Here is a 25,826-nt window from a genome sequence, read left to right as displayed (position 1 = left end):
AATCCACTATTATTTGCAATCGATTACAAATGAGACCCTTCCTTATGAGGAAGGTCTCGGCTCAAAGTAGCAAATATATATCATACAGAGTGCATTATATAGTGGAAGTTCAAAGAATAAGTGTTGATATATTCGTTTGGGTGGTAATATCATAGTCGGTGAGCTATGTAGGTCGAAAGGACCGTAGTAGAGCGGCGGAGGTTAGGAGGATCATTGTTAGGTGACGGTGGTCGGAAGCACCGTAGTCGTCGGGCAACGGTGGTTAGAAGAACCATAGTTAATGATGGTAGTCAGAAGGACAGTAGTCGGTGGACAACGAAGGTCAGAAAAGATCGTAGTTGGCGGACGGACGGAAGTCCAACGATGGTCGGGAAGAACTCAGGCAGTGGTCAGCGGACTGGCGGAGGTCTGATGGTGGCCGAGAAGAACTCCAGCGGTGGTCGGCGGACAGGTGGAAGTACGGCGATGGCCGGGAGGAACTCCGGCGGTGGTCTGCAAACGGGCGGAAGTCCAGTGATGGTCGGCGGATTGGCGGAAGTTCGACCATGGTCGGCAGTGAGGAAGCTTCCAGATTCTTCCCTTCTCTTCCTCCTTCTCCCCCTCTCTGTTGGTGGTTGAGAAGAACTTCGGAGGTGGTCGAAGGATCGGTAGAAGTCTGATAGTGGTCGGCGGAGGTCTGCAAACTGGCGAAAGTCTATTGATAGTCGAGAAGAACTCCGGCGATGATCGGCGGACTGGGGAAAGTCCGACAGTGGCTGGAAAGAACTACGGCGATGGTCGGCAGACTGGCAGAAGTCTGACAGTGGTCGGTGGACTGGCAGAAGTTAGACGGTGATCGGTGGCAAGAGAGCTCCCAAACTCCTCCCTTTCCTTTCCTTCTTCTTCCCTCTCTCTCATGAGAAGAGTGGAGGCTATTTATAGTTTTTTGAGAGTGGCATAGTTTGTAAATATGTGGAGGATCAAAGTCAAAATGGGAGTGATTTAAATGGACGGCCAATATTGATCCCTCTGATCGTGGATTATTTAATGGTCATTTGAATGCCTTAATGATATCGAAATTCAATGATCCGGGGCTCGTTGGATTCGTCTCGTCAAGCCGCTCGATTCGACTATAAGCATGTCATGTTTGAAAACCGTTTGGTAATCGAATTATAGTTTGAACCTTCCAAATTTGCTTTGGGTCTTTGATTTGGACTCATTTGGGCTCGGATTGAGTCGAATTTGGTGTCGTTGGATTTGTATTTTTTAGACGTTCAGTTTGACTATAAGTTTGTTGTAATTGGAGTTTAGATGATCCCAGATTTAATTTTGGAAGCTTACCGCTCAATTTTGCTCCGAGATTCGTGGCTGATTAAGATATTTTTTGATGATATATCAATAAGAATAATAAAACGAGTAAAGAACATAATTTGAAAAACAATAAATTTGACTATTATAAATTAAGAGCACGCAGTAATTCTAAAAGAAAACATGCAAAGCGTGATGAAAACCTACCGATCATGGAAATTAATATGTAAAGTGGTCTTTTTTATCTTCAAAAATTGAAGCAAATCACACAAGAACCTAGACTGAAGCCTAACACTTGAAGCCTTTTGGGACTAATTTACAAAAAAAAAAAAAAAAAAAAATAAGTCTAAAGCCTAGCACTTGAAAACTGTTGGGATGAATTTACAAATATAAACCTATAGATTGGATACTTCAAAAGTATATCAATATTATTTCATAAATTAGATAGAAAGCAATCTTACAACAATGTAGAACAACAAGAGTGTAATAATGCATGCAAAGAATAAAATTTGCAAAATATGGATAAAGTTTCACAAGTTTAACTATTATAAATTGGACAAAGAACCTGGAACACAATAAGTTGTTCCGCTCAGGAAAAGGTGGCACTATAGCACGAACCCCGCTTTTACAAGCTTTTAAGATCCCACCTTCCCCAAGGTAGATTGGAATTTAAATTAACCAAATTTTCCCCAATGATCGGCATCAGGGTTTATTTAGTTATGTTCCACTTCCTATAAGCGCAAGCCCTCATAGTTAATTACCCCTCCTAACACGTATAAAAGAACTCTCGATTAAGGATGAATCAATAATTAAATGTGCAGCAGTTTTAAATTTTTGTTGTGGGGGATGAAGGTAGACCCGATCAAGATCCCATGGTTTCGACATTCCGGGAATATCATAAATTTCAGTCTACCAACACTAACAATCGTCGATCGTAGTGTCCAGAGGATCTGATTAGCAGCCATGGGTTGCCTCCTCTCAGGGATCCCGAGTAAACTGAAGTGGATAGGTGTGGATTTTAATTTTTATTATGGTTTAGGGATTTTTATATGTTAGAAAACCTAGTATTTAAGTAGCTTGGGATTTATGACTTCATTTAAAGTTACCTAGCTGTTTGATTTAAAATTGGAGTCGAGACTTTTGGCTTTTATTAAAAGTAGCTAGTATAACAAGTCTTACAGCTTCCCTTGGATGTATCCCGTGCAGCAGATCTTACGGCCTCTATTAAAGGTTGCCAAAATTATTAGGGATGTGTTATTTATTCTGAGAAAGTTTTCCCTAACACCCTAATTAAAGTGGGATTTACGGCCTCTATTAGAGGTGGCCCGTATAAGGGGTTTAGGGTTAGGTTGCTTTTACCTAGAGATCTCCCTTAAAGTCGGACTTATGATTTCTATTAGAATTTGTCAGTTAAACTTGGGTTAGCGGGGGTTTAGTATAGTGGCGTTTTAGTAATAGACATGTAATTTTGCATTTGAGTGTGTCTTATTGCTTCTATTAGAAGTAGTCTGATTGTTTCAATTAGAAGCTTCCCCTAGTTTGAGATGGGGTTGATTACTCCTCTTGGGAGCATTTGTTGCTCCCCTTGGGAGGGTTTATAACTATCCTTGGGAGATTGTGTGCATTAATTTAATTGGGATTTACCCTGCTTTAGCTAATAGTTGCCTATTAGGCTAGTTTTAGAGTACTTGCACACCCTACTGCCCGACACCAGTACTTTCTACCCTAGCTTTTAGTAGTTTACTATGGTTTTACTTGTAGTAATGCTCATAGCTTGCCTACTTCAGTAGTTTGTCTTTTTGCTTTAGTATTGTTATTTGTTCAGTACCATATTTACAACACTTTGTTTCGTCTACAGTTCTAGTTTTCTTTCAACGCTAATTTTTCCTGTAATGGTACCTTTACCTACTTGTTTGTTCTTTCTCATACTAGTTTTGTTCTTTCCAATATTAGTTTTGTTTACCATGCGCTAAGTTTCATCTACTTGTGTGCAGGTATACGTAGCTAGCAGTGGTTGCAAGAGCTAGACCTTGCTAAGAGCTGGACCATACTAGGAGTTGCTTAAGTTTACCTGGGTTTTTGGAGTTTTCTATATGTTTAATGTTTTCTTTAGTTTTAGGAGTCTGCTTAGTTGGTATACTTTGTACTTAAGGTTGATAATGTGAACATTGTCCTCTTATTTTTCTTTGATGCATTTTAGTAAATTTTGAATTAATTTTGCATTAATAAATAATAATTAGGTTAATTAATTAAATTAAAGTTTAAATCTTAATTTAAAATTAATAGCTTTGCTTGTAAGTTAAAATTTTAAATTTTAAATTACATAAATATTTTAATTTAATTATTAATTAAATTGGTTCTCAATTAATTTAATTAATTTAAAGATTTAAATTCAATTAATTGTTTCATTAATTAGATATTAGTTTAATTAAATTAAAATTTTATTTTCAATTATAGTTTAATTAAGTTTTAAATTAATTAAAGCTTTTATTTTCTTTAATTAATTAGTTAAATTAAATTAAATTTTAAATTAACTATTCAATTAGATTTTTAATTATTTAAACTTTAGTTTAAATTAATTATAAAAAAACTTTATTTAAAAAAATGAATTAATTAGTTATTTAATTAGGTTTGTTTTAAATCAATAATTAAAAATTTAATTTCATTTTAATTAGTTTAAATTATTTAATTTGAAATTGATTAAATTAATTAATTAAAGGAAAGTTCAATTTAATTTGATTTAATTAAATTTAAATTAAACGGTTGATTAAAATTAAAATTTATTTTAAAATTAATAAATTACTCTCCGATAATTTCTAGAAATTTGGTAAATCTCCCAAAACAGTTTTCTAAGGAAATTTCAGCAAGCTACCGATGTCCCTTCCACACGAGATGAGGTTGGGGAGAGCACTTGCCCTTTCAGTTCCACTCAGCTGGATCAAATCGAAGGCCGAAAAGGAGCGAATCAACCCCAGTATCGGTCTTCAAGTCCTCTAATTCGATGCTTGCGGTATTTCAGTGTTTTCCCGGTATTTCAACAGCCTCATGATGCCCCCTCCCCACAAGGGGAGGTTGGGGAGGGCACTTGCCTTTTTGGATCCACTCGGCAACAAACACGCAAAGTGTGACGAAAATCCATAAATCATAGAGCACAAAATATGTAAAGCAGTGGTTTTAGCTTCAAATATTGAAGCAATCACGCAAGAACCTGAACTAAAACCTAGCACTTACAACCTTTTGAGATGAACCTACAACATATAAACCTATAGATAGGATACTTCAAAAGTAGATTACACTATTTAACATAAAAAAACATGCATGAAATGAGCAACAAATGGTATCATATTGAAAGTAATCTTACAATCCTGCAGCACAATAAGAATAATAAAAAACGAAAAGAATAGAATTTGAAGAATATGGCCAAATTACTACAATTAAGTTACACTATTATAAACCTAGCACACGCAAAAGTCTAGAAACAAGCATGCAACGTGTGAGGAAAATCGGCATATCATGGAATGCACAATAGGTAAAGTGTTGGTTTTTGGCTTAAAATTTTGAAGCAAATCAAACAAGAACATGGACTAAAGCCTAGCATTTGCAACCTTCTGGGATGAATTTACAAACATAAACCTATAGATTGGACCCTTGAAAAGTAGACTTACATTATTTGACATCACAGAACAAGCATGAAATGGGCAACCAAAGGTATCACATTGAAAACAATCTTACAGTAATTTAGCACAACATGAGGAATAAAGTGTGCAAAGAATAGAATTTGAAGAATATGGACAAGTGTCGCAACCAAATTAGACTATAATAAAAATAGACAAAGAACTTGGAATAAACAATAAGTCAAAAAAACAAAAATTCAAAGTGTGATGAAAATATGCAAATCACGGACCTTACAATATGCAAAATTTTATTCTTTTAACTTAAAAAATTGAGGCATAACACGAGAATTTTGAGTAAAGCCAAGCACTTGCAACCTTTTGTGACAAATTTACAAATATAAACCTATAGAATGGATGTTTAAAAAATATAACTACATTATTCGACATGCAAGAACACGAATAAAATGAGCAACAGGTATCACATTGAAAGCAATCCTACAATAAAGCACAACAAGAATAATAAAAAGTTCAAACAAAATTTTAAGATATGAATAAAGTGGCAAAACTAAGTTAGACTATAGGACTACGATGGTTGATAAAAGATATTGGATAGCATCCAAGAGAAAATTAAAAGACATGGAATTAGGTTCTGGAATTGACATTAAGTGGAAGAGAAGTGAAATTAGAAATGATTAAATGCAAAATAATTATAGTAGAAAAACATGGAAGTAGCACCAACAAACAAAGAATGTTGTAGTGCATGAGGTGAATAGAGCATGAACAATGCAGAATACAAGACATGTCTATAGGGTAAGAGAAAGAATTCATGGAAATAAATGGTAAGGAAAACTGGTGCACCAGTGGTAAAATGGTTAGAAGTGGAAATAAAGGGTGCTCATGGAAACTAGAATCAATATCACTTGTAACACGTTCACATAAATGATGAACATGGTAAAAGAATTTATAAAGTTGGGTTTGGCATAAGGAAGATTCTGATGATTATTGGTATAAATAATATAAGTTTAGTAATCATCCACAAGTCGAGCATTTAAACCATGTTAATTAGGCCATTATTAAAACATGAAATTTGTCAATAAGTATTTAAGTGAGATCATAAAAACTTTCCATTACTTGAATAAGGATGATAAATAACTTAAAATTAAATGCATAGATTGCTTGACTGAAGCAAGTACTTCAGTCAAGCCTGGCATCTAAAGAACTAAGAAAATGGTAAACAAACATTTTGGAATGTTTCCAGGAATATGCAACAGTATTGAGAACATTATGCATTAAAAAGACAAGGCTCGCTATCCAATACACAGGATTCACGTAAAAGTAACCACAAAATAATCCTAGGATATCATTCAATGTATCAATCAAGATATACCTGGTTGCCTGCTTCCAATATGCAAGCCAAATGGCAAAAATGAACCAGAAAGCTATTTGTCCCATTAAAAGAGTAATGTTATACACCTCAAAAGTTTCCACAATAAGTTAAAGATTTTGTGAGGATGTGTGCCCCAAGCCTAGCTGGATATAGGACCTAAACTTTATAACTGGGGACACTTAGGCTTGAAACATACTACTATGGATTTTATGAGGATATGTGCGGCAAGCCTAGCTGGATATAGGACCCACCCTTAATAACTGGGCCAACTAGACTTTGGCCATATATCCATATAACATCCATAAATTATTGAAAATTTTTTAGAGTGTAGAATTACCCTACTAAAAATCCATCAAAAAATGTTTTAAATATACAGCAATGGAAAATATTGTGAATATAGCAACGCACAAGTGAGGTAGATTTGCATCATCCAACAAGGAAGTTTGTATAAATGCATTACATCTTATCACTGATGTCCTCAAGCAAGTGCATAAGTTTCTTAGCCAATTGCTGCCTTCGATACTCACAAGCAACTGTTACAGCAGTTACGTGGCCATGCCAAGATTCACCCTGGCCTTCAACCTTACCCATTACTGCAGTATTTGCATTCCAAATATTACTTACATGTATCATAAGGACATCCAAAACATCCAAAAATAAATAAGCCGCGAATGTTCAAAAAATTATCACCAAAAGACATGAAACGTACAGAAGCAATTAACCAGCAGCATGCCTTGAAATCCAAGTTTTTCAAATTGAAAGACCAAAATTGCATCAAAGAAAAATAGCAGAAGAAATACACTACGGCAAAACCTCTAGCAACACAGCATTAGCTAGCTTATAGGGGGTCAATTAAGAGATCGAGACTAAGAAGAGATATTCAGTGTATAAAAGAATTAGGCTAAGAGCCTGATTTTTTTTTCACCATAAAGATTGCACGTTCAATCCTTTAATCAAACGTCTGTAATAAGCCATGAGTGCTCTGATCATAATACTCAATTTCTCCATCATAAAAGGTTTTCATACAAGTATTCCAATGCCTGGTTTGCATAAATTGTTCCAAGTGAATAACAAGTTGCTGAAATCTATATCAGAATGTCCAGTATTACCGTAATTACTAGAGGACAGATTAATGAATAATTCTTTCCCATTATTCCTTGGGAGCACTTCATTTCCTTCAAATCTTGTTTGAGTAAATACTCTTGGACAAATTTTTTCCAGTTTGCTCTATGCCATCTCTCATATGGACCTTCCACATCACTCATATCCACTGCCTTACTGTTGATATTCTACTGATTGCTTGATCTACAGTATTGGCATACAATAACGGTTAAATCTCCAAATGATCCCCCAAATATTCATTTGTACCCATATTAGCCCTAGAGTGTCACATTTCTCAAATTTAATCCCTTGATTATACAGAATTAATCCAACATAGTCCCTTAGAACCTAAATTGGGATCAATTTTTTGTATTACAATTTCAAAATGAGGGACCATTTTGAATCGACTTTATATAGTCAAGGACAAATTTGAAGAAATGTGATACTCCATGACTAAATTAGTCACATGCGAATAATCAGAGCACAATTTTGTGGATTTAAACTTATATAAATCATATGAAAATAATAAGCATGTTGGAGTAGTTCAAATAAAAACACTAAAACAGGCTCCATGCATAGAACAAGTAAGCCTGTTGAAAAACTTTTTATTTGGACCACTTGTTCTGTTGATAAAAAAGGATGTGAAAATGTGGGCTGAATTCAACACGAAAGACCAAGTCAAAAAAACTGAGCAATTATCATTCAATGGACAAATTTCACATCAATGAAAAAACAAACTTTCTGATTTTTTAGTCTTATTTATTTTTCCTTGGGAAAAAATCTTTGATAATAAAATAGAAAACTAATTACACTCAATGAATATGATAGCTTGCTATGTCCGTACAAAAATCACCCATTTCTCAGAGAACTTACTCCTCAAAATGCAATAAATTACTTAGCCAACTCGACAACTTTGAAATTCAACAAAAATTTCTATTATCAGGAACTCCGTTCATAAGAAGTATCAACTCAGCAACTCAAAATAATCGAGAACTCTTAGTTGATTCAAGCTTGAAATGGTCAAACTTCAAGAAAAAGAGTTTGAAACGTTGGCAACATAGATCAAAATCAAAGAAACTAATTTCATAAATACATACTCAAAGAGATAAGCCTTAAAATTTGAATAAGCAATCAACATATTACACAGTCCACAAAAACAATCAAAATCACTTTTTTTTTTCCATTAGATGAGCACTTAATAAAGAGAGTGTGGTCAGCCTAGCATTGAATGTATCCATAACTTTCAACATATTTGAAAAATCTGTCAAACCATGCACAAGGCAATTGTTTGAAACCATATAGAGCTTTTCTAAATCTACATAGCTTATTAGTGTTTCTCTAATTTTTCAATCCATGTGGAATCTTCATTTATACTTCCTTCTCAAGCTCCCCGTTAAGAAAGGCATAAATAATATCAAGTTGATACAGAGGTCAATTCAATTTTACTGTAAAAAAGGGAAAATCTTGAATTGTGTTGATAATATGAGAGAAAATTAGATAATCAACGCCATATAATTTACTATACCATTTTTTAACAATATGGATTTTAAATTTATTCATGCTCCTATCTGCCTTACATCTGACCATAAGATCCATTTGTATCCCACATATTTTTTTCTGGTGGAAACTTCACGCATACCATTCTTCTCTAAAGAATGAATTTCTTCCACGGCAACTTTCTTTTACCAGGGGATTTATAGAGCTTCCTGCACATTGTTTGGAATATGTATATTATCAAAAGAAGTGACAAAAACATAAAATCCAAGCATAAAACCTTTAATAATCCATGGAATCATATATTGGGTGTTTATTAGGAATTAATTCTTTATTTCAATTTCATTCCCGTAACTCCCCACCTGGCTGAATCTCCCAAATTCCCCAATGCTTGCAGTTATTTCTTAAATCAAATCATTGATTTAGGAAATCAATTCCCTTCTTCCCCTTTTCTCTCTCCAATACCTCTCTTGACTCACGGCTAAATCCTCCATCTCAACTCCCTACCTACCACACTTGGAAAATCTGAAATTCTACTCAGATTTCAATCTCAAAAACTGAAATTGTTTCAGTTTTGTTGGACAAAAAAATTGGAATTTTTGGAGTTGAATTATTCCTAAAGTCTACCCAGGTTTTTGTGTTTCTGTTTGAGATGAGCTTGGAGCTTGTTTCCCCTCTCCTACCTAGACAAAATCTGAGTTTCTTCTCAGTTTTTCTCTTCACCATCAAGGCTGAAATTTCCCAAGGCCTCACCTAGGCTTGCATTCAGATTTTTGGGAGAGAAGATCCTCTCCCTAGCGAAGCCGGCGTTTCCGTTCTACATCAATCATCTATGAGTTTATTCTCACCAATTTGTACGTCAATGGTCCTTGAACCAATTTGAATTCTTGCATGTGCTGGAGATATGATTGTCCCCTTTATTGATTTTTCTTTTTCTTTCTAATATAAGACAAATCACATTCTACATAGGTCGGGTGCATTTTATAAGCTGCTGAGGGAGTTTGTGATTATGATGGGGCTTCAATAAGTTGCATGTATTGACAAGTTGATGACTGTGTTTGCATTTCTAGTGAGGCTTTAGTAAGTTGAATAAGGGGCAATAAAAATATTCATTGTTAATAGGTTTGACGAGAAAGAAAGGAGAGTAATCAAATAAATTATAAACTCAAATCTATTGTTCTTAACTTTCCTCCTCATGAATTTCAGTTAAAGTAATAAGGCTATTGTTCAAAAAAAAAAATTATGTCCATGGAAATATATATTTTTGCTGATTAAGGAAAAACAATTGAACAATTTCTTATCTAAGGAGTATCCAATAAATATACACTTGATAGATTTAGGGTTTAATTTGTTTCAAAGCTGAGAATTAAAGTGAATAAAAACTGAACACCCATAGATTTTTAAATGAATCAAGGAAATGATTTTGGTCTTGAATAATGACTGGAAAATGGTTTGAACACTGCTTTAAAATTTAAGTACTCATGAGTGCATTCTATCAGTGAGATAATCATTTGTTAAGACAGCTTTTCCTTAAAGATACTGAGGAACATTTGTAGAGGAGTTTAGTGATCTGGATACCTCTATGGGGCATCTATTTATCGTTTCATCAACCACATTTTGGTAAGGGGTGCCAACACAAGAACCTTAGTAGATAATCCTTTGATGCATGAGATAATTTCTCAAGATTGATATGAAGTATTCTTTATGATTGTCAAGTTTTAGGACTTAAATATTGGACTAAATTTAGATTGTCTCATAGTGTTAAAATGTTTAATAAATTACCCTGCTTCAATTTTTTTTCATTAAAAAAAGCAAAATATTTGAATGGGAAATGAATTATTAGTGTGCTTAGCCAGATAACAAATTTAACATTGAAAGACCATTGAATTTATTGGTGCATGAAGAACAAATTAATTTTTCAAGGTAAGTGAAATTTGGGTGCCCTAAACGATAATGCTTAAGTCATACATCACTATCAGTATTTGAAGCATGTTTAAAATTCATAATGGGAGTTTTGGTGAAGCCCATCCGTTACTCAAGGATCATTTTTTTAGAAGATAGAGTCTTGAACACAAATTAGCATTGTTAATCATCATCCTTAAGTTCTAAGTCCTGAAAGTGACAAAAGATACATAACCTGCCATTATAATTCGTACCTTATATAGTAAGTTACAATCTAAGTTGAGCACCAAAAACACATTCAAATGTCATATCTTTTAAAAGAATAATAGATTTTTTTTTCTGATAACTTTTGATAGTGACCAATCTACAATTCGGACATCATAATTTCATGGCATGAGATGTGATTATAGAAGAATTTTTTCTCTCTTCTTATGTGATTTGACGCTTCCAAGTCTACTATCCGAATAATAGTTTTATTTTTACTTGTAATGAGGGAATCTAAGAATTTAACCTTTTAAGCAATCAAGCTTCTTCCAGTAATCTTCTAGAATAAGCTTCCGCTAGGATAATAATTGCTTATCTTTACTTTACTGTCCAAGTGACTGGAAAAGGAAGGAGCTATTGTGATTTTTCTTTGTTATTGGCTTTCTTCAGAAATTTTCTAATCCAATTTTGTATAATGAATTTTCATTTTTTGGATATAATTTCCTCATTTTAGTTTGATTTCCAGCATTAGAGTTCTCAATTTCTTGACCATTGGCTTATTCATAGCTAGTGTCACCATCTTCTTTCAAGGAGGATCCTACATGTATCTTTTCACCACTCTTGTTATATGAATACTGACTTTCAATGTTGGTGATAGACCGGCTGGCCGGTAGAAGAGACTCCATGTTGAAGCAAGGTTTAAAATTGTGTAAATAAGCCTCGAGGCGTTTTTCGTCCGTGAGGCGAGGCGTAAGCCTCGAGGCTGTGTGAGGCGTAAGCCTCACCGAAGAAGAATTGAATAAATGAGAATTTAAGGGTTTTAGCAAGTAAAAAATAGTAATATTCTTTCATACAATAAAAACATCTAAATGACAATTAAAATTAGGGGAAAGTAAGAAAATAGATGCAATAAAATCATGTCCCAAAGTATAAAACCACAAAATATTAGTCTATCAAAACTCCCAAAGTACAATTAAGAAAGAACATATATAATCAAATCATGTCCCATCACTAAATTGGTCTTCAAGGGAATCTTCTCACCCCTTCCTCCTCTCCTATAGAGTCCAATGTCTTCCAATCAAAGCATGCACTCATGAAGAAGTAGACTAACACTAACAACTATTACTAAAGATGGTGAATAGAACAATATGCCGGACTGCCAGGGGTCCAAGGGGGCGCTGCCCCCTGGCGGGGTTAGACCTGCCCGGTTAGGTAGTGGGGTCAAGGGGCAGCGCCCCTGCGGGGGTTTCCGGGGGCAGCGTCCCTGAAATAAAATTTTATTGTAAGAATAATTTTGAAGTTCTGTTTATTTTTTAAGTTCGTAAGTTGTTTGTATGGGAAGATATCGAGTGGTACCCAGCATGTTCCTTAGCAGTACCGAGCATGTACCTAGCGGTACCGAGCATGTACCTAGAAGTACCGAGCAAATACATAGCTGTACCGAGCATATACTGAGCGGTATCGAGCATGTACCTAGCAGTACCGAGCAAATACCTAACTGTACCGAGCATATACTGAGGGGTACCGAACATGTACCTAGCAGTACCGAGCATATACTGAGCGGTACCGAGCATGTACTGAGCGGTACTGAGCATATATTTGAGGCGTACGCCTCAAAGGAAATTGCGCAATAACACTAGTGAGGCGCGACTCACTCCACCTAAGGCGTACGCCTCATGATGCCTGAGAATTGCGTAGGCTTTGAGGCTATCTTGAAGCAAATTGCGCAAAGGCGCGCCTCAGATTGCGCAATTTTAAACTATGTGTTGAAGAACCCAAAAGCTTTACTAGGAATAAAACCTTAATATTTATAATATCATATAGAAAAATTGAAAGAATATAGTAGAAATTGGGAGATGTTGTGAATAAATTTTAGTCCCTTTGTCAATGTCGATGAATCGTTAAATTGCTTTAGATGAAAAAGTTGTCGTCAACAATTTTTTAGATTGTTGCAAATGAATAATTACTATCCGCAAATTATTGGGTTATTGTAGATAGAAAGATGTTGGCCACGGATTCAATATTATTTCAACATTAAGCAAAAGGATGACTGTCCTAAATAGCTGGCTACAATGGTCACTGCTTAGCAGCCAAATTTAGAAGTGTGTAACTACTCCTTACAAGGGAGAAACAACCCTTCTCAATCTATACACTTGACAAACAAGTCGCCCTACACTTAAAACATAAGTTTCACTTAAGGGGAAAATTAAAATCTGATAAACTAATAATAGTACCATTACTCAACAAAAATAAGTCTCTCTGTTTGAGTTGCTCATTTCTTGAGAACTCGTAACTTGATGCTCGTCAATCGTTTGAACTCTTGGCTTTTCTAATTAAGTACAAAACACAACTCCTCAATTGTTCTCTCAATCCTATCTTATTACAGTTTTATTCTTAAAATTCTAAAGTTCATTGCACAAGCATCAAATCTAATATTAAATGTTAACTAAGACTAAAAGTAGAGCCCATCCACACAAGCGAAGAACATGTCCTAAAATTAGAACTCCCATTTTGTGACAAAGTTCACAATAAGAAACTGAAATTCATTCTATGCGGCGAGCTGTAAGCAAGATTAGCACACAAAAAAGAAAGCCCTAACATAAGATGACTCTTCCCAAGGCAAAGACTTGTTCGAAAAATTAACTAGCAGGATAACAGATCAAGTAGAATTTGAGCCGATCATGGTTAATATGAACACACATCTTAGATGTATTTGCTAATAGAAAATACTAGAGAAAGAAATTTTCTGAGTACAAAAAATAAAAGAAAGATGGTCCCAAATATTTCTCATTTTATTTATACATTTTTCATTACATCGCCAAATTGAACTTCTTATATCATATACAAAAAATAAATAAAAGATTATACAAAACATAGAAATCAATTTGGGTCATCATCATAACTCATGTTGTATTGGCCTTTAGATAACACTTCAAATTGACTATAAAAGTAGTTCAAATTAGCCCAAACGAGCCCGAGAAGATCTTGTTTCACCAAATTTTCAAAGCAAAAATACATACCTTCCAAATATTTCACTATGAAAAAATCATCAAACTCCATGGAATGTATATAGTTATTAACATATTCTTCTAGGAAAATGATAGGAAACACCCAAAATAATGAAAAGCATAGCAAAAATCTACAGTAAATAGCAGTTTTTCCCATAAAACTGCAGGAAATCTGAGAGAAAACACTAGAAATTCACTAGTAAAAGAATAAAACAACAAGATACAATTGATTCATCTATTCAAGAGGAGGATCGATCTCTCCCAAATCTCTAGACGCCGCTAGAGTCCAAAAGAAAACCTAAATCTAAGAGAGATCAAATTTCATCCAAATTCAAGATCCCTAACCCTAGAAAAACAAACTATTTAATTCATACAAATCAAAAGGAAGTCCCTAAACAGTCCCTACATTCAAATTTCCCTCTCAATTCCCTCACAAATCTTTCAAAAAATATTCCCTTGGATTTGGCGGCCCGATCGGCCTACGCAACAGTCCGATAGTTCCACCTGTTCTCCGCCCGAGCCGGTCCCGTGTGGATCAATTGGACAAGTCCAATGGACCAGCCTAACAATACTTCTCTCCTAATGATCCACCTTGCCCGCAAGGTGGAAAGAAGATACCCTCCTCCATTCCTTCTTCATCACAAACGGTAAGAACCTGAAGAGTTCGATCCTTACACTTGTGCCCCGGCATATTTCTCTCGTCACATCTGAAACAGATCTCCTTTCGCCCTCTTCTCTTGTAATTCTGTCTCTGTGAGCTTCTTGAAGTTGTCTACATGTCTTCCTCCTGCAGTCTTTTCCTTTAAAGTCTCCCGAAGAGTATCCGGTGTTGGCTCCTTGGATTTCAATAAGATGGTGGTCATCCTATACAGGCCTCCTAAGTTGCTGCCTCCTGTCTCTCTCTCAAGGTGTCTCTGATCTTCTATCAATTGAGCTAGCTCCATAGCCTCTCCCAATTCACGATGCCTCATTACTCTAACCGCTGCCCGGATCTCTGATGTCAATCTCTTCATGAAGTTCTCCTCTAGTACTGTCTCAAAAAGGCTGTCCAATCGGCTATCAAGAAACTCGATCCTCACTGAACCATTCTGCGTCAAGGCGAAGAACTGCTAGTAGAAGTCTCCTCCCCTGCCAGTTCAGAAATATTCTATCAAACAATCCTTGAACTCCCTCCAACTCCGTATGGGTCATCGCATGTCCCTCTATTGAGATTGTTACAACTTAATTTTTCGATTGTTGAGATTCATGCAACATGTATATTTTCGATGATTCCAAATATTATTGTTTTAATTATAATCTCTCCTAACATATTTTGGATGTATTGTTTTGTTGTTTGTGCATACTAATATTTCAAGGAAATCATACTCCAGATTGTTGAAGACTTCAAATCAGATCGAATTAGGATTCATTGTAAATGAAGTTTGTATTTTTCATTTTATTGATTCTGAGAGAGTGATTGTGATTGAGTAACTGCACACACACACACTGGGTGAGCATTTAAATTTTGTAATTTTTAAATTGATCGTATTGTACGAAGTCATTTTGTACGGGACGATTTGTTCAATTATTTTTTCCTCCGAGTAGTCAAACGAACAGAATGTAGCAAATTTTTCTAAGTACGGATCGTACTATACGATGTTGTGTTCGTACGTACGCCGTTTAGAGTACGAATTGGACGGGTCCCTTTTCGTCCCGACTAATTCAAAGTTTTTCTGAACGGATCGTACCGTACGATGTTGTCTTCGTACGTACGTCGTCTAGAGTACGAATTGGATGGGTCCCTTTTCGTCCTGACGAACTTGAAATTTTTCTGAACTGATAGTACTATACGATATCCCATTCGTACAGACGTCGTCCAGAGTATGAAAATGTGGGGTCCCTTTTCGTCCCAACAAATATGAAAAATTTTCTAACTGTTCGTACAGTACGAACTTACGATCATCGTGTACAAAATCTTCTCGTATAGATTCACAAAAAGTTCGTACGCAACAGTTTTTGAACAGTTCGTACGTACAAACATACAATCGTTCACGCTCAAAATGAAAATTTTCAATTTTATGGACGGTTTTTCGAGTCTTTCATATAAAAGGTCCTTTAAAACTAACGTGAAAAGAGTTCTTCGTGATTTTTCAAGGGCAAGTTAAGGAGTGATAGTAAGAGAGTGTTTGAGAGAGATTTCTTGCAAGTGGAGTGTGAGGGTTCACAAGGTTACTCAAAGGTAATGATCTCTTTGTGTTTTTGGTTATCACTCTTCTTTTTTTCTTTCTAGTTGCTCGTGAGAAGATCTTTGAAGAAGATCCGGTACCCTGCCGACACTTGGAGGGTGTGAAAGGACGACGGTTCACTGCCGCACCGGGAATTGGTGGAAGAGAGGTTTTGTAAAGGGCCTAAAGGCTTATCCACTTTGCTGTGGGAGCAAAAAGAGAGTCACTTTGATAATAGTGCAATACCTAAAGAGGGAGTCTTCAGGGAGTGGATATATGTCGTGTTTGACCGAACCACTATAAATCTTTTTGTCTTTTTTATTTTCCGCATTTTTATTTTCTGCAATTTTGTTATTGTGGTTGAAAATCTCATTTCAAAAGATAATCATTTTTGGAAATTCATTAAAATGGTTTTCTATCAAAAATCCAAGATAATTTTTTTTTAAATTATCAATTCACCCCCCTCCTGGTTAGCCGTGGGACAATTGCTTAGGTTTAACCGTTTAACAACCTATACAAAATCAACACCCTCCATTGGCAAGCCAAAGCTTTCCCTTTCAAACATAGGCCTGCTATCATCAGTCTCTCCTCCTATGTCAACCCATTGATGGCGAAGTATCTTTCAACCTTGTAGATCCATTCGTACGCATCATCCCCCTAAAAAATTGGCATCTTCAATTTCCTCACCCTCGGTTCGCCTCCATTCCCTCTATTCCCTTCATAATTTCCCATTCCGCAAGGGGGTAGTTCCCTCCAAGTGTCTCAATCATCCCTTCTACGTTCATACCCAAACCTTTCATCAAATTCTCACCTTCTCCCTTTCCAATCTCGCCCCTCTCCTCTCTAAATCAGCACATCTTCGTTCTTGCCCTACCTTCTCACGCCTCTCCTCATACCCTCTGTCTGGCTCCTCCCTAGAAATAGGCTCTAGGAGAGGTATTTTCTCTTCTCCTTTTTGAATCTCCACCTCCTGATCTCCCCTTTGCCTGATTGGCTTAGGGACTTTCCCATCTCCGTGGATGTCGGCGCCTTCCCTCACCTCCGACGGCAATATTTTGGTTTTGCCCTAGAGCAATTTCCAAGATGGAAAATTTCGAATCAAACTTATCATGGATGGCTGAAACATCTTTTTTTGTTAAATCTGAAACTTGAGTTTGGATATCTGAAATTTCATATTTCATTTGTCCAATTTCCACTTCGAGGCGTTCCTCCAACGCATCCATTTTCTTGGCCGCCATTGATGCCCAGATTTTTGTGAAAATAAAATTTTGGATTTCGACCTTCAAAAACAACATTTTTCTTCTTCGAAATCCCAAGAGCAGCCATTGAAATTCACCAAAACTGCCTACAAAAGGTCCCAAAAAATAGCTATGATACCAATTTGATAAGAAACAACCCAATATAATGAAAAACAAAGCAAAAATCTGCAGGAAACAGTAGTTTTTCCCACAAAACTGTAAGAAATCTGAGAGAAAACACTAGAAATTTACTAGTATAAGAAGAAAAGCAGCAAGATACAATTGATCCTCTATTCGAGAGGAGGATCGATCTCTCCCAAATCTCTAGATGCCGCTAGAGCCCAAAAGAAAACCTAAATCTAAGAGAGATCAAATTTCATCCAAATTCAAGATCCCTAACCCCAGGAAAACAAACTATTTAATGCATATAAATCAAAAGGAAATCCCTAAACAGCCCCTACATTCAAATTTCTCTCTCAATTCCCTCACAAATCATTCCAAAAACGTTCCCTTGGATTTGGCAGACCGATCGGCATACGCGATAGGCGGAGAGTTCCGCCTATTCTCCGCCTGATCCGATCCCGTGTGGACCGGCTGGACCGGTCTAAAAAAAGTCACTCCATCACAATGTTTTTGACCTCAAATTTCTCTAGCTTTGAGTTCAGTTCAGTGACTTCAATGAATACTCTAACTACACTGTCTCATGTCATGCTCTCTCAGAGAGTGAGCAGGATCTCTCCTGGTAGACTTAAAATCAAGTGCTCCACCCCATATAAAATTTCGTAAGAGATTGCAATAGTGCATAGGCGCTACTGTAACAACACCTACAAGCTGCGACGTTAACATTAAATCTTCCGAATTGTTTCATAACCTTGAAAAAGTTACTTTGGCAATTGTTGTTTTTGGGGGGGGTTGGTGGTGGGGGGGTATATTGCGGAGCTAAAATAAGGATATTTGGATTGAGGTAGAGTGGCAATAGGGGAGAGAATTGGAGGAGAAAGAAGTTCAAACAAGAGGCAGAATTAAGGATAATTTTGGGCACAAAATTGCATACGATTCTAGCTTTATTACTTAATTTATCCTTCTCAGTTGTATCTTCAACAACAACAACCAAAATGTAGTTGTATCTTGAAGTTCGTAAGTTCTATTGATTATATTTTCTATTCAACCAAAAACTAACTCATTTCTCTAGATTTATTGTAGAATCAAGAACATCTTTTTTAATAAATAACTTTGATTTTTTGTGTTCTAATTACTTGATTTATTTTGTATTTTTTTTTCACCACCTGAAATCCTTCAGGATAAATTATTTATGTTCCATTTACTTTGTATTTCATTGAGTTGATTTAATGGCCATAAATCAATTTCAAAATTTACAGCATTCTGTGATTTCAGAAAAGTCATTTGGGCTTTGTAAAAGTAAATTAACAAGTTATTTGTTGAGACAGAAATACACTCAATTGAAACTTGCCTACTTGAAATAATGTAATTTAATATAATCTTTGAAGTTAATTAATATATGAATATAATGATTTCATTTAATTGATTGTGTTTTTTAATTATTGAAGTATATTAGAAAATAAGTTTATTTTTTATTGACACTGTTATTTTTAAAATGAAATCAAAATTCAAACGTTGAAGAATAATGACTTGATAAACCCATGATTCAAGAATTTCTCTTTAAGTTTATACTAAGTTAAAGTTTAGTTAATAGAAGTAACTTCTAAAGTTTTCAGTAAAATTGTTGAGTAAAATTAACAATAATATTAATCAGCAATTATTTATTTAGAATAAAGTCCTTAATATTCAGGGAAATGATACTATACTTATAATATATTACTTGATTAGCACGTGCACTTTTGTAACACGCTAAATAGCCAACATTAGCTCTTGATCATCTTCTTATGGTTTAAACTTCGCCTTCTTCAATGCTATTTTAGACTTCGCAGTAGCTTCAACAACTTTAACAGCTCTATACAAAGACATCATTGTAAACCACTTCATGAGAACCTCAAAAATGTGTTGGTTAGATATACGACCAAACCTCCTCATCTTTAAAAGAAAGCTAAATAACAAACACAATTATAGAGCTTTGAATAATGATGATGAAGGACAATCAAAATGTTCTAATAGTAAACCCTACAAACTATATTTATAAGTTTTAATTGATGTGCATCAAGTGAAGTTTCAGTAATAGTTAAAATTAAAAAAAAAAAAATTCAAACTTTTCTAGAACCTTATAAATTGATTCACCCAAATCAAAATTATGTCTTTCATTTTTATTATGTTGTTCTACCTATCTTCTCAAGAGTAACAAAAAGAATTGAGGAATTGATGCACACCAATATTTTTATGGGTCCAGTTGATCAACTCAATTGATAAGCATAAATGGGATTCAAGCATAAATGGGATTCTACACCGCGAGAGCTCTAAATTGGCTTAATTTGCTCACAACTCATCAAGCCTAGAAGTTGCCCAATACCTTGAATTACTGCTTTGCTTGTCAAAAATTGAGGCTCGAAAAGTCACCAAAATCAACAAGCCCATTTTAAACATCACAACTCGAACATTACAATTGTTAAGGGAAACCATATGTCGCCTATCAAATAAGGTCACTCTTTTCAAACTCGTATAAACTATTCATCGGGTGTACTCATGTGCCAAGTGTGGGTTCTTGCCCAAGGTTCTTGCTAAGAAAACTCGCCATGAGTACTAGCCCTCTTCTCAAAACTTTTACACAATTCTCACATAGATGACAACTGACAACCTAGCTCACTCGCTTCAAGAATGGATACACTTAAACATGCATATTTTTATTTATTTTCTAAAGCCCATCGTGCCTCATTGAGTTTGGCCCTATCTATGAATAGGTGGACATTGATCCAACATGGGCACAATCTATCATATGACCTCATTATGCATGGTTAAGTCCAAATCTTTATCCTCAGGATTTTTCTGGAGCTTCTCTTTCAAAATGCTGCAATTTGCAATCACATAAATAAATTCTCTAACTTGCAATTTCTCTAACTAATTGTTAAAGCACCTGCAATGAGGCAACAAATCACTAGTGGACTACCTGCACCAGCCGCCTCACACAGAGCTCCACATTCTCTGCTGGCTCAGTTTGTCATCCATCGGCAGCTGACATTTCTATTTTACTTGCACATGATTACACTTATATTTATATATACTAAATGGGTTGGTGAGAAGGCTAAGGAAATTGATAGTTTAGGATTTAAACTTTGATATTCTGGTAGGAGTCGTACTAGAAATGGTGTATGTGTTATTATAGATAAGAGTTTAAAGGATAATGTTATAAATATTAATAGGATTGGAGATAGAATTATAGCTTTAAAGATTGTTGTTGATGATAAGATTGTTAATATTATAAATGTTTATGCTCCTCAAGTAGGTTTGGATATGAGTTCTAAATTAAATTTTTTGAATGACTTAGAAGAATTAATACAAAAGATACCTCTTGAAGAAAGAGTTTTTATTGGAGGAGATTTAAATGGACATGTTGGTAGAGAGGTAGATGATTTTAAAAGCATTCATGGTGGCCATGGATTTGGAACGACGAATGAAGGTGGCAAGACCATATTGGATTTTTGTTTAGCTTATGATTTTTCAATTGCTAATACCTTATTTAAGAAAAGGAATGAGCATCTCATCACTTATAAAAATGGATATAGTACAACACAGATTGACTATTTTCTTATTAGAAAACTAAATCGTTTAGATTACAAAGATTGTAAAGTTATTCCGAGTGAAAATTTATGTACCCAACATCGATTATTAGTTTTGGACTTTAAGATAAAGGGGCATAAAAGAAAAGGATTTAGTTCAAGTGAAGTGTATTAAAGATGAAGATCAAAAAATACTTTTCTTAGAAGATGATATTCAACAAAGATGGATGAGATATTTTGCTAAACTTTTTAATGAAGATTGTGAAAATAAGATTGACTATAGTGACCTTAGCACCCTAGATGAAAATAAAGATTTATAGTTAATGTGTCATACTTTAAAATTATGGGAGCGAGTTTTGGAGCATAGGTTGCGGCGTGATACTAATGTTTCTCAAAATCAATTTGGATTTATGCCGGGTAGGTCGACTATGGAAGCCATACATTTATTCAGAGGTTTGATGGAAAAATATAGAGGAAATAAGGAGGATCTACATATGATATTTATTGATTTAGAAAAAGCATATGATAAAGTTCCAAGAGAAGTGCTATGGATAGTTCTTGAAAAGAAAGGAGTTAATAATGCTTATATTCAAATCATTAAAGATATGTATGCAGGAGCTATTACTTGTGTTCAAACACAAGGTGGATTGACCAAGTATTTCCCTATTTCGGTTGGGTTACATCAAGGATCAGCCTTAAGCCCATATCTTTTTGCTTTAGTCATGGATGTTCTCACTAGACATTTGCAAGAGGATGTACCTTTGTGTATGCTTTTTGCTGATGATATTCTTCTTGTTGATAAGACTAGAGAGGGAGTTGAAGGTAAACTTGAATTATGGAGGTCAACCTTAGAGTCTAAAGGTTTTCGCTTGAGTAGATCTAAAACGGAATATATGGAGTATAATTTTAGTAGTAATAGACCTAGTGAGGGGATTGTGACTTTGGGCGATCAAGTCATTAATAAGAGTACACGTTTTAGATATCTTGGATCTATTGTTCAGAGTGATGGTGAAATAGATAGGGATATTATCAACAGAATTCAAGTTGGATGGTTGAAGTGGATGAATGCATCGGGCTTGTTATGTGATAGAAATGTACCCCTCAAACTTAAGGGAAATTCTATAAGATGGTAGTGAGGCCTGCAATGCTTTATGGTGCCGAATGTTGGCCATTAAAAGAGAAGCATAATACTAAGTTAAGTGTGGCAGAGATGAGGATGCTCAGGTGGATGAGTGGCTTTATAGGATATGAAATGATCATATACATGAAAAGGTTGGAGTAGCCCCAGTAGAAGATAAGATTAGAGAGAGTCGCCTTAGATGGTTTGGTCACATAAAATGGCGGCCTTCCGATGACCCGGTTAGGAGAGTAGAGGTATTAGATTTGACTTATGTTAAGAAAGGTAGGGGTAGACCTAAAAAGACTTGGTTAGAAAATATTAGGAATGACCTTTCTTTATTAGATTTAAACGAGAATTTGACTTTTAATAGGACACAATGGAGAAAAAGGATTCATGTAGCCGACCCCACGTAGTGGGATAAAGGCTTGATGTTGTTGTTGTTGTATATATATTTCCTTATTTAAAACATTTGTTGGTTAATATACTCAAGATGATACAGTAATCCCTTCTCTTTGTTTTCCGCTTTTTGCTTTCTTGCTTGTCTAACCTCTGTGCAAGTATCTTATTGGTATCAGAGCTATAGCTTCACCGCCCTCTTCTTCAAATGGCTGATCAGGATTCCTCCTCCGCCGTCCCTGCACCTTCTTCTCTGACTGCATCGATGGAAGACTTCACCGTTCCAGCTCCGCAAAAGTTTCTGATGTCTAATCTCAAGCTCATCATTAACCTACAGCTCACAAATGAAAATTACGTCATCTGGCGATTGCAGATACACGAACTTTTTGCCTATTAACGCCTTTGACGGCTATCTCACCGGATAGCAAGTGTGTCTCAGCGGACCTTCCAACAATCCAGACTATCGACTGTGGCAACTCATAGACCAAAATCTGGTCTTAGCCCTGCTCTCCACAATATATCCCTCAATTCTTCCCTATATCATTCATCTTTCAACTGCCAACCCCATTTGGACCAATCTGGAGAACAAACTCCAACTAACCAACCAGTCCCGGGTAATCCAGCTGAAAAATGAACTGCATAACATACAAATGCGGGATAGAACAATGACTCAATACCTTGCTCAAATCAAAACTCTAGTCGACAATATCAACATCGCTGGCTCCCATGTCGACTCTGAAGATATAGTGTTGTACATCCTCAACGGTCTACCGCCCACCTACAACTCTTTCAAAACTTCCATTCGCACTTCCCTGCAACCCATCAACCTAGACATTCTCTATTCGCTTCTCTGCAGCAAGGATATCAATATCAACAACGAGATTAAAAAAGACAACCTACACACAACTGAGAATCTCGCACTCTACTCCAGTCGCAACATATATGCTCACGGCAGAAGTAATGTCTCTAATCGGAGTCGTGGAGTCTCATCCCAACCTCAGTTCACCAATGCTCAATCTTCACCCTCCAACACCAATACTCGCCCAAGTTGCAGTCTTAATTTTCACTCAAAAAGATGGGAACAATTTCCATGTTCCTAGGAAGTCAAGTTCAGCACACCGAAGCATGTCTTTTTCTCCACCAATCACCTTTTGCACGTGACCTGCTCCATGCTGCCGATTTTTCATCATGCAAACCTGCACCAACATCTATGGCCCTTAAATCATCCCACTCTCAACTTTATGATCAACCATTTTTCAATCTTCCCTTTATTCCAAGTTAGTCGGCTCACTTCAGTACCTTGCAGTAACCAGACCCGAAATTGCTTTTGCCACAAACCAGATTTGCCAACACATGCATAACTCCACCAATCAGCACTACCAGTCTCTCAAGCATCTTCTCCGCTACATTCATAGTACACAGCATTTTGGTCTTCCTTTCACTACAGGAGATCTACCGCTTCATGCCTATATGGATGTGGATTGGGCAACTGACCGAAATGATTGAAAATCAATCAAAATCTCATGGCACGTCAAAAAGAAGGTAACAATCGCCAAATCCTCCATCGAAGCTAAATACAGTGCTCTCTCATCTGTCGCATCGGACGTCATCTCGTTGAGAAGACTTCTAGCTGAATTTCAAGCAGACCAATTAGATCCCACTCTAATTTACTATGAAAACACTTCGGCGATGACACTAGCTAAAAATCCCATCTTTCACAACATAACTAAACACATCAAGATTGACTATCATTTTATAAGTGAGCATATCAAATCCAATGCAATTGCCATTCTCCACATCAATTCCTTAGAACAGCCGGCAGACATCCTAACTAAACCACTATTCTCATCCCGATTTCATCAGCGGCGGACCAAATTAACCATCCAACCATTGGATGCTTAATTTGCGGGGGACTGTTAGAGCACCTACAATGAGGCAACAAACCACTAGTGGAGCACCTGCTCCAGTAACTTCACACAGAGTTCCGCATTCTCTGCTGGCTCAGTCTGTCATCCAACGACGGCTAACATTTCTGTTTTACTTTCACATGATAACACTCCTGTATATACTGTCTTATGTAAAACGTCTGTTGGTTAATATACTCAAGATGCTACAGTAATCCCTTCTCTCTGTTTTCCGCTTTCTGCTTCCTTGCTTGTCTAACCTCCGTGCAGGTATATCTTTACTACTCTCCTAAGATCCAACCCAAACTTATAGCAAGATATCGGTATTACTGCACGGACAACATTCGATCGATGAGTTCTCAAAACGTTAATAAGTTCAGCAAGCAAGCACTTTATTCCAAGCAGATGTTCTATCCATTGCCCCAACTCCATATATCTGCTAGTTTGTAATCAGAACGAAAATAAATAAACAAAGGTACGCGATGCCTAATTCTACCACTAAATCGATTAGAGTTTGGGGAATCCTATGCTAAACCCTACATCAATCCCCAAATCAATTAAATATAGAATATGCGACCAAATAGGGAAGCGATAGAGGGTCTATTGCGAGCGCTTACTGTAACCCATGATTCGATTGCCAGGTGCCTCTGCGACGTGGAAGTAGTCAGGCCATCGAGCTAGGTAAGACATGTAGAAGGACATGTTGAACTGTCAACAAGTGCGGGAGGGAGATGAGTAACTGTCAATGCATGGTTGAAATAGAAGAAAAAAAGAGAAAAACTCAAGAGCGAGGGAACTAACGGTCTCGGTGAGGTGATCGAAGTTGACGGGAGCGAAACGGAGGAGATCTTCGCAGCAAAATCTGCGGATCGTCGTCATCGGGAAGGGGAGGACTCGGCTTCAGGCTGCCGATTGAGGACGCTAGGGGCTTCGCCGGACTAAATTTTCAATACTGCAGTTCGAGTTGAAGATATGTGCGTGAGTGCTTGGATTATTCGATTAGACTTTAATTAGGTGGGTTTGAGTTGTACACTTATACTAGGATGATAGTCATAATTGATTAAAAGTTTTTATTTTTTAAAAAATGTCATAAAATTTATTTTGAGTCAAAATATCTTCTTTATTATTCATAAACTTTTTATTAAAATATATTATGAACAAAATTAGTTACAACTAGATAGTATTAGAATATTTGTTCATCACATAATTTAAGCATAATTCAAATTATTTTCGAATGAAATTGTGAATGAAACTTGAACCTAATTTGACAAAACTTTTAAA

The 25,826-nt window shown here is 36.0% G+C and overlaps 1 protein-coding gene across 1 annotated transcript in view; it reads right to left on the bottom strand.

Annotated features, from left to right (window-relative positions):
* The window catches only part of LOC110108002 (N-terminal acetyltransferase B complex catalytic subunit NAA20), a 52,614-nt gene extending 27,060 nt beyond the window's left edge, over window positions 1-25,554 (bottom strand). Inside the window, exons 1-3 of the mRNA XM_020838484.2 lie at window positions 25,347-25,554; window positions 25,163-25,253; window positions 6,749-6,881 (exon numbers count right to left, since the gene is read on the bottom strand). Of these exons, the coding sequence (XP_020694143.1) occupies window positions 6,749-6,881; window positions 25,163-25,253; window positions 25,347-25,424 (302 nt within the window). The 5' untranslated portion in view covers window positions 25,425-25,554. The remainder of the gene's footprint in view (window positions 1-6,748; window positions 6,882-25,162; window positions 25,254-25,346) is intronic.
* Between the last annotated feature and the right edge of the window lie 272 nt (window positions 25,555-25,826).

The sequence above is a fragment of the Dendrobium catenatum genome, unplaced genomic scaffold (genome assembly GCF_001605985.2).
Source record: "Dendrobium catenatum unplaced genomic scaffold, ASM160598v2 fragScaff_scaffold_853, whole genome shotgun sequence".
Lineage (NCBI taxonomy): Eukaryota > Viridiplantae > Streptophyta > Magnoliopsida > Asparagales > Orchidaceae > Dendrobium > Dendrobium catenatum.
The sequence above is the reverse complement of the archived record's forward strand: the minus strand, read 5'-3'. Positions and strand labels throughout refer to the sequence as shown.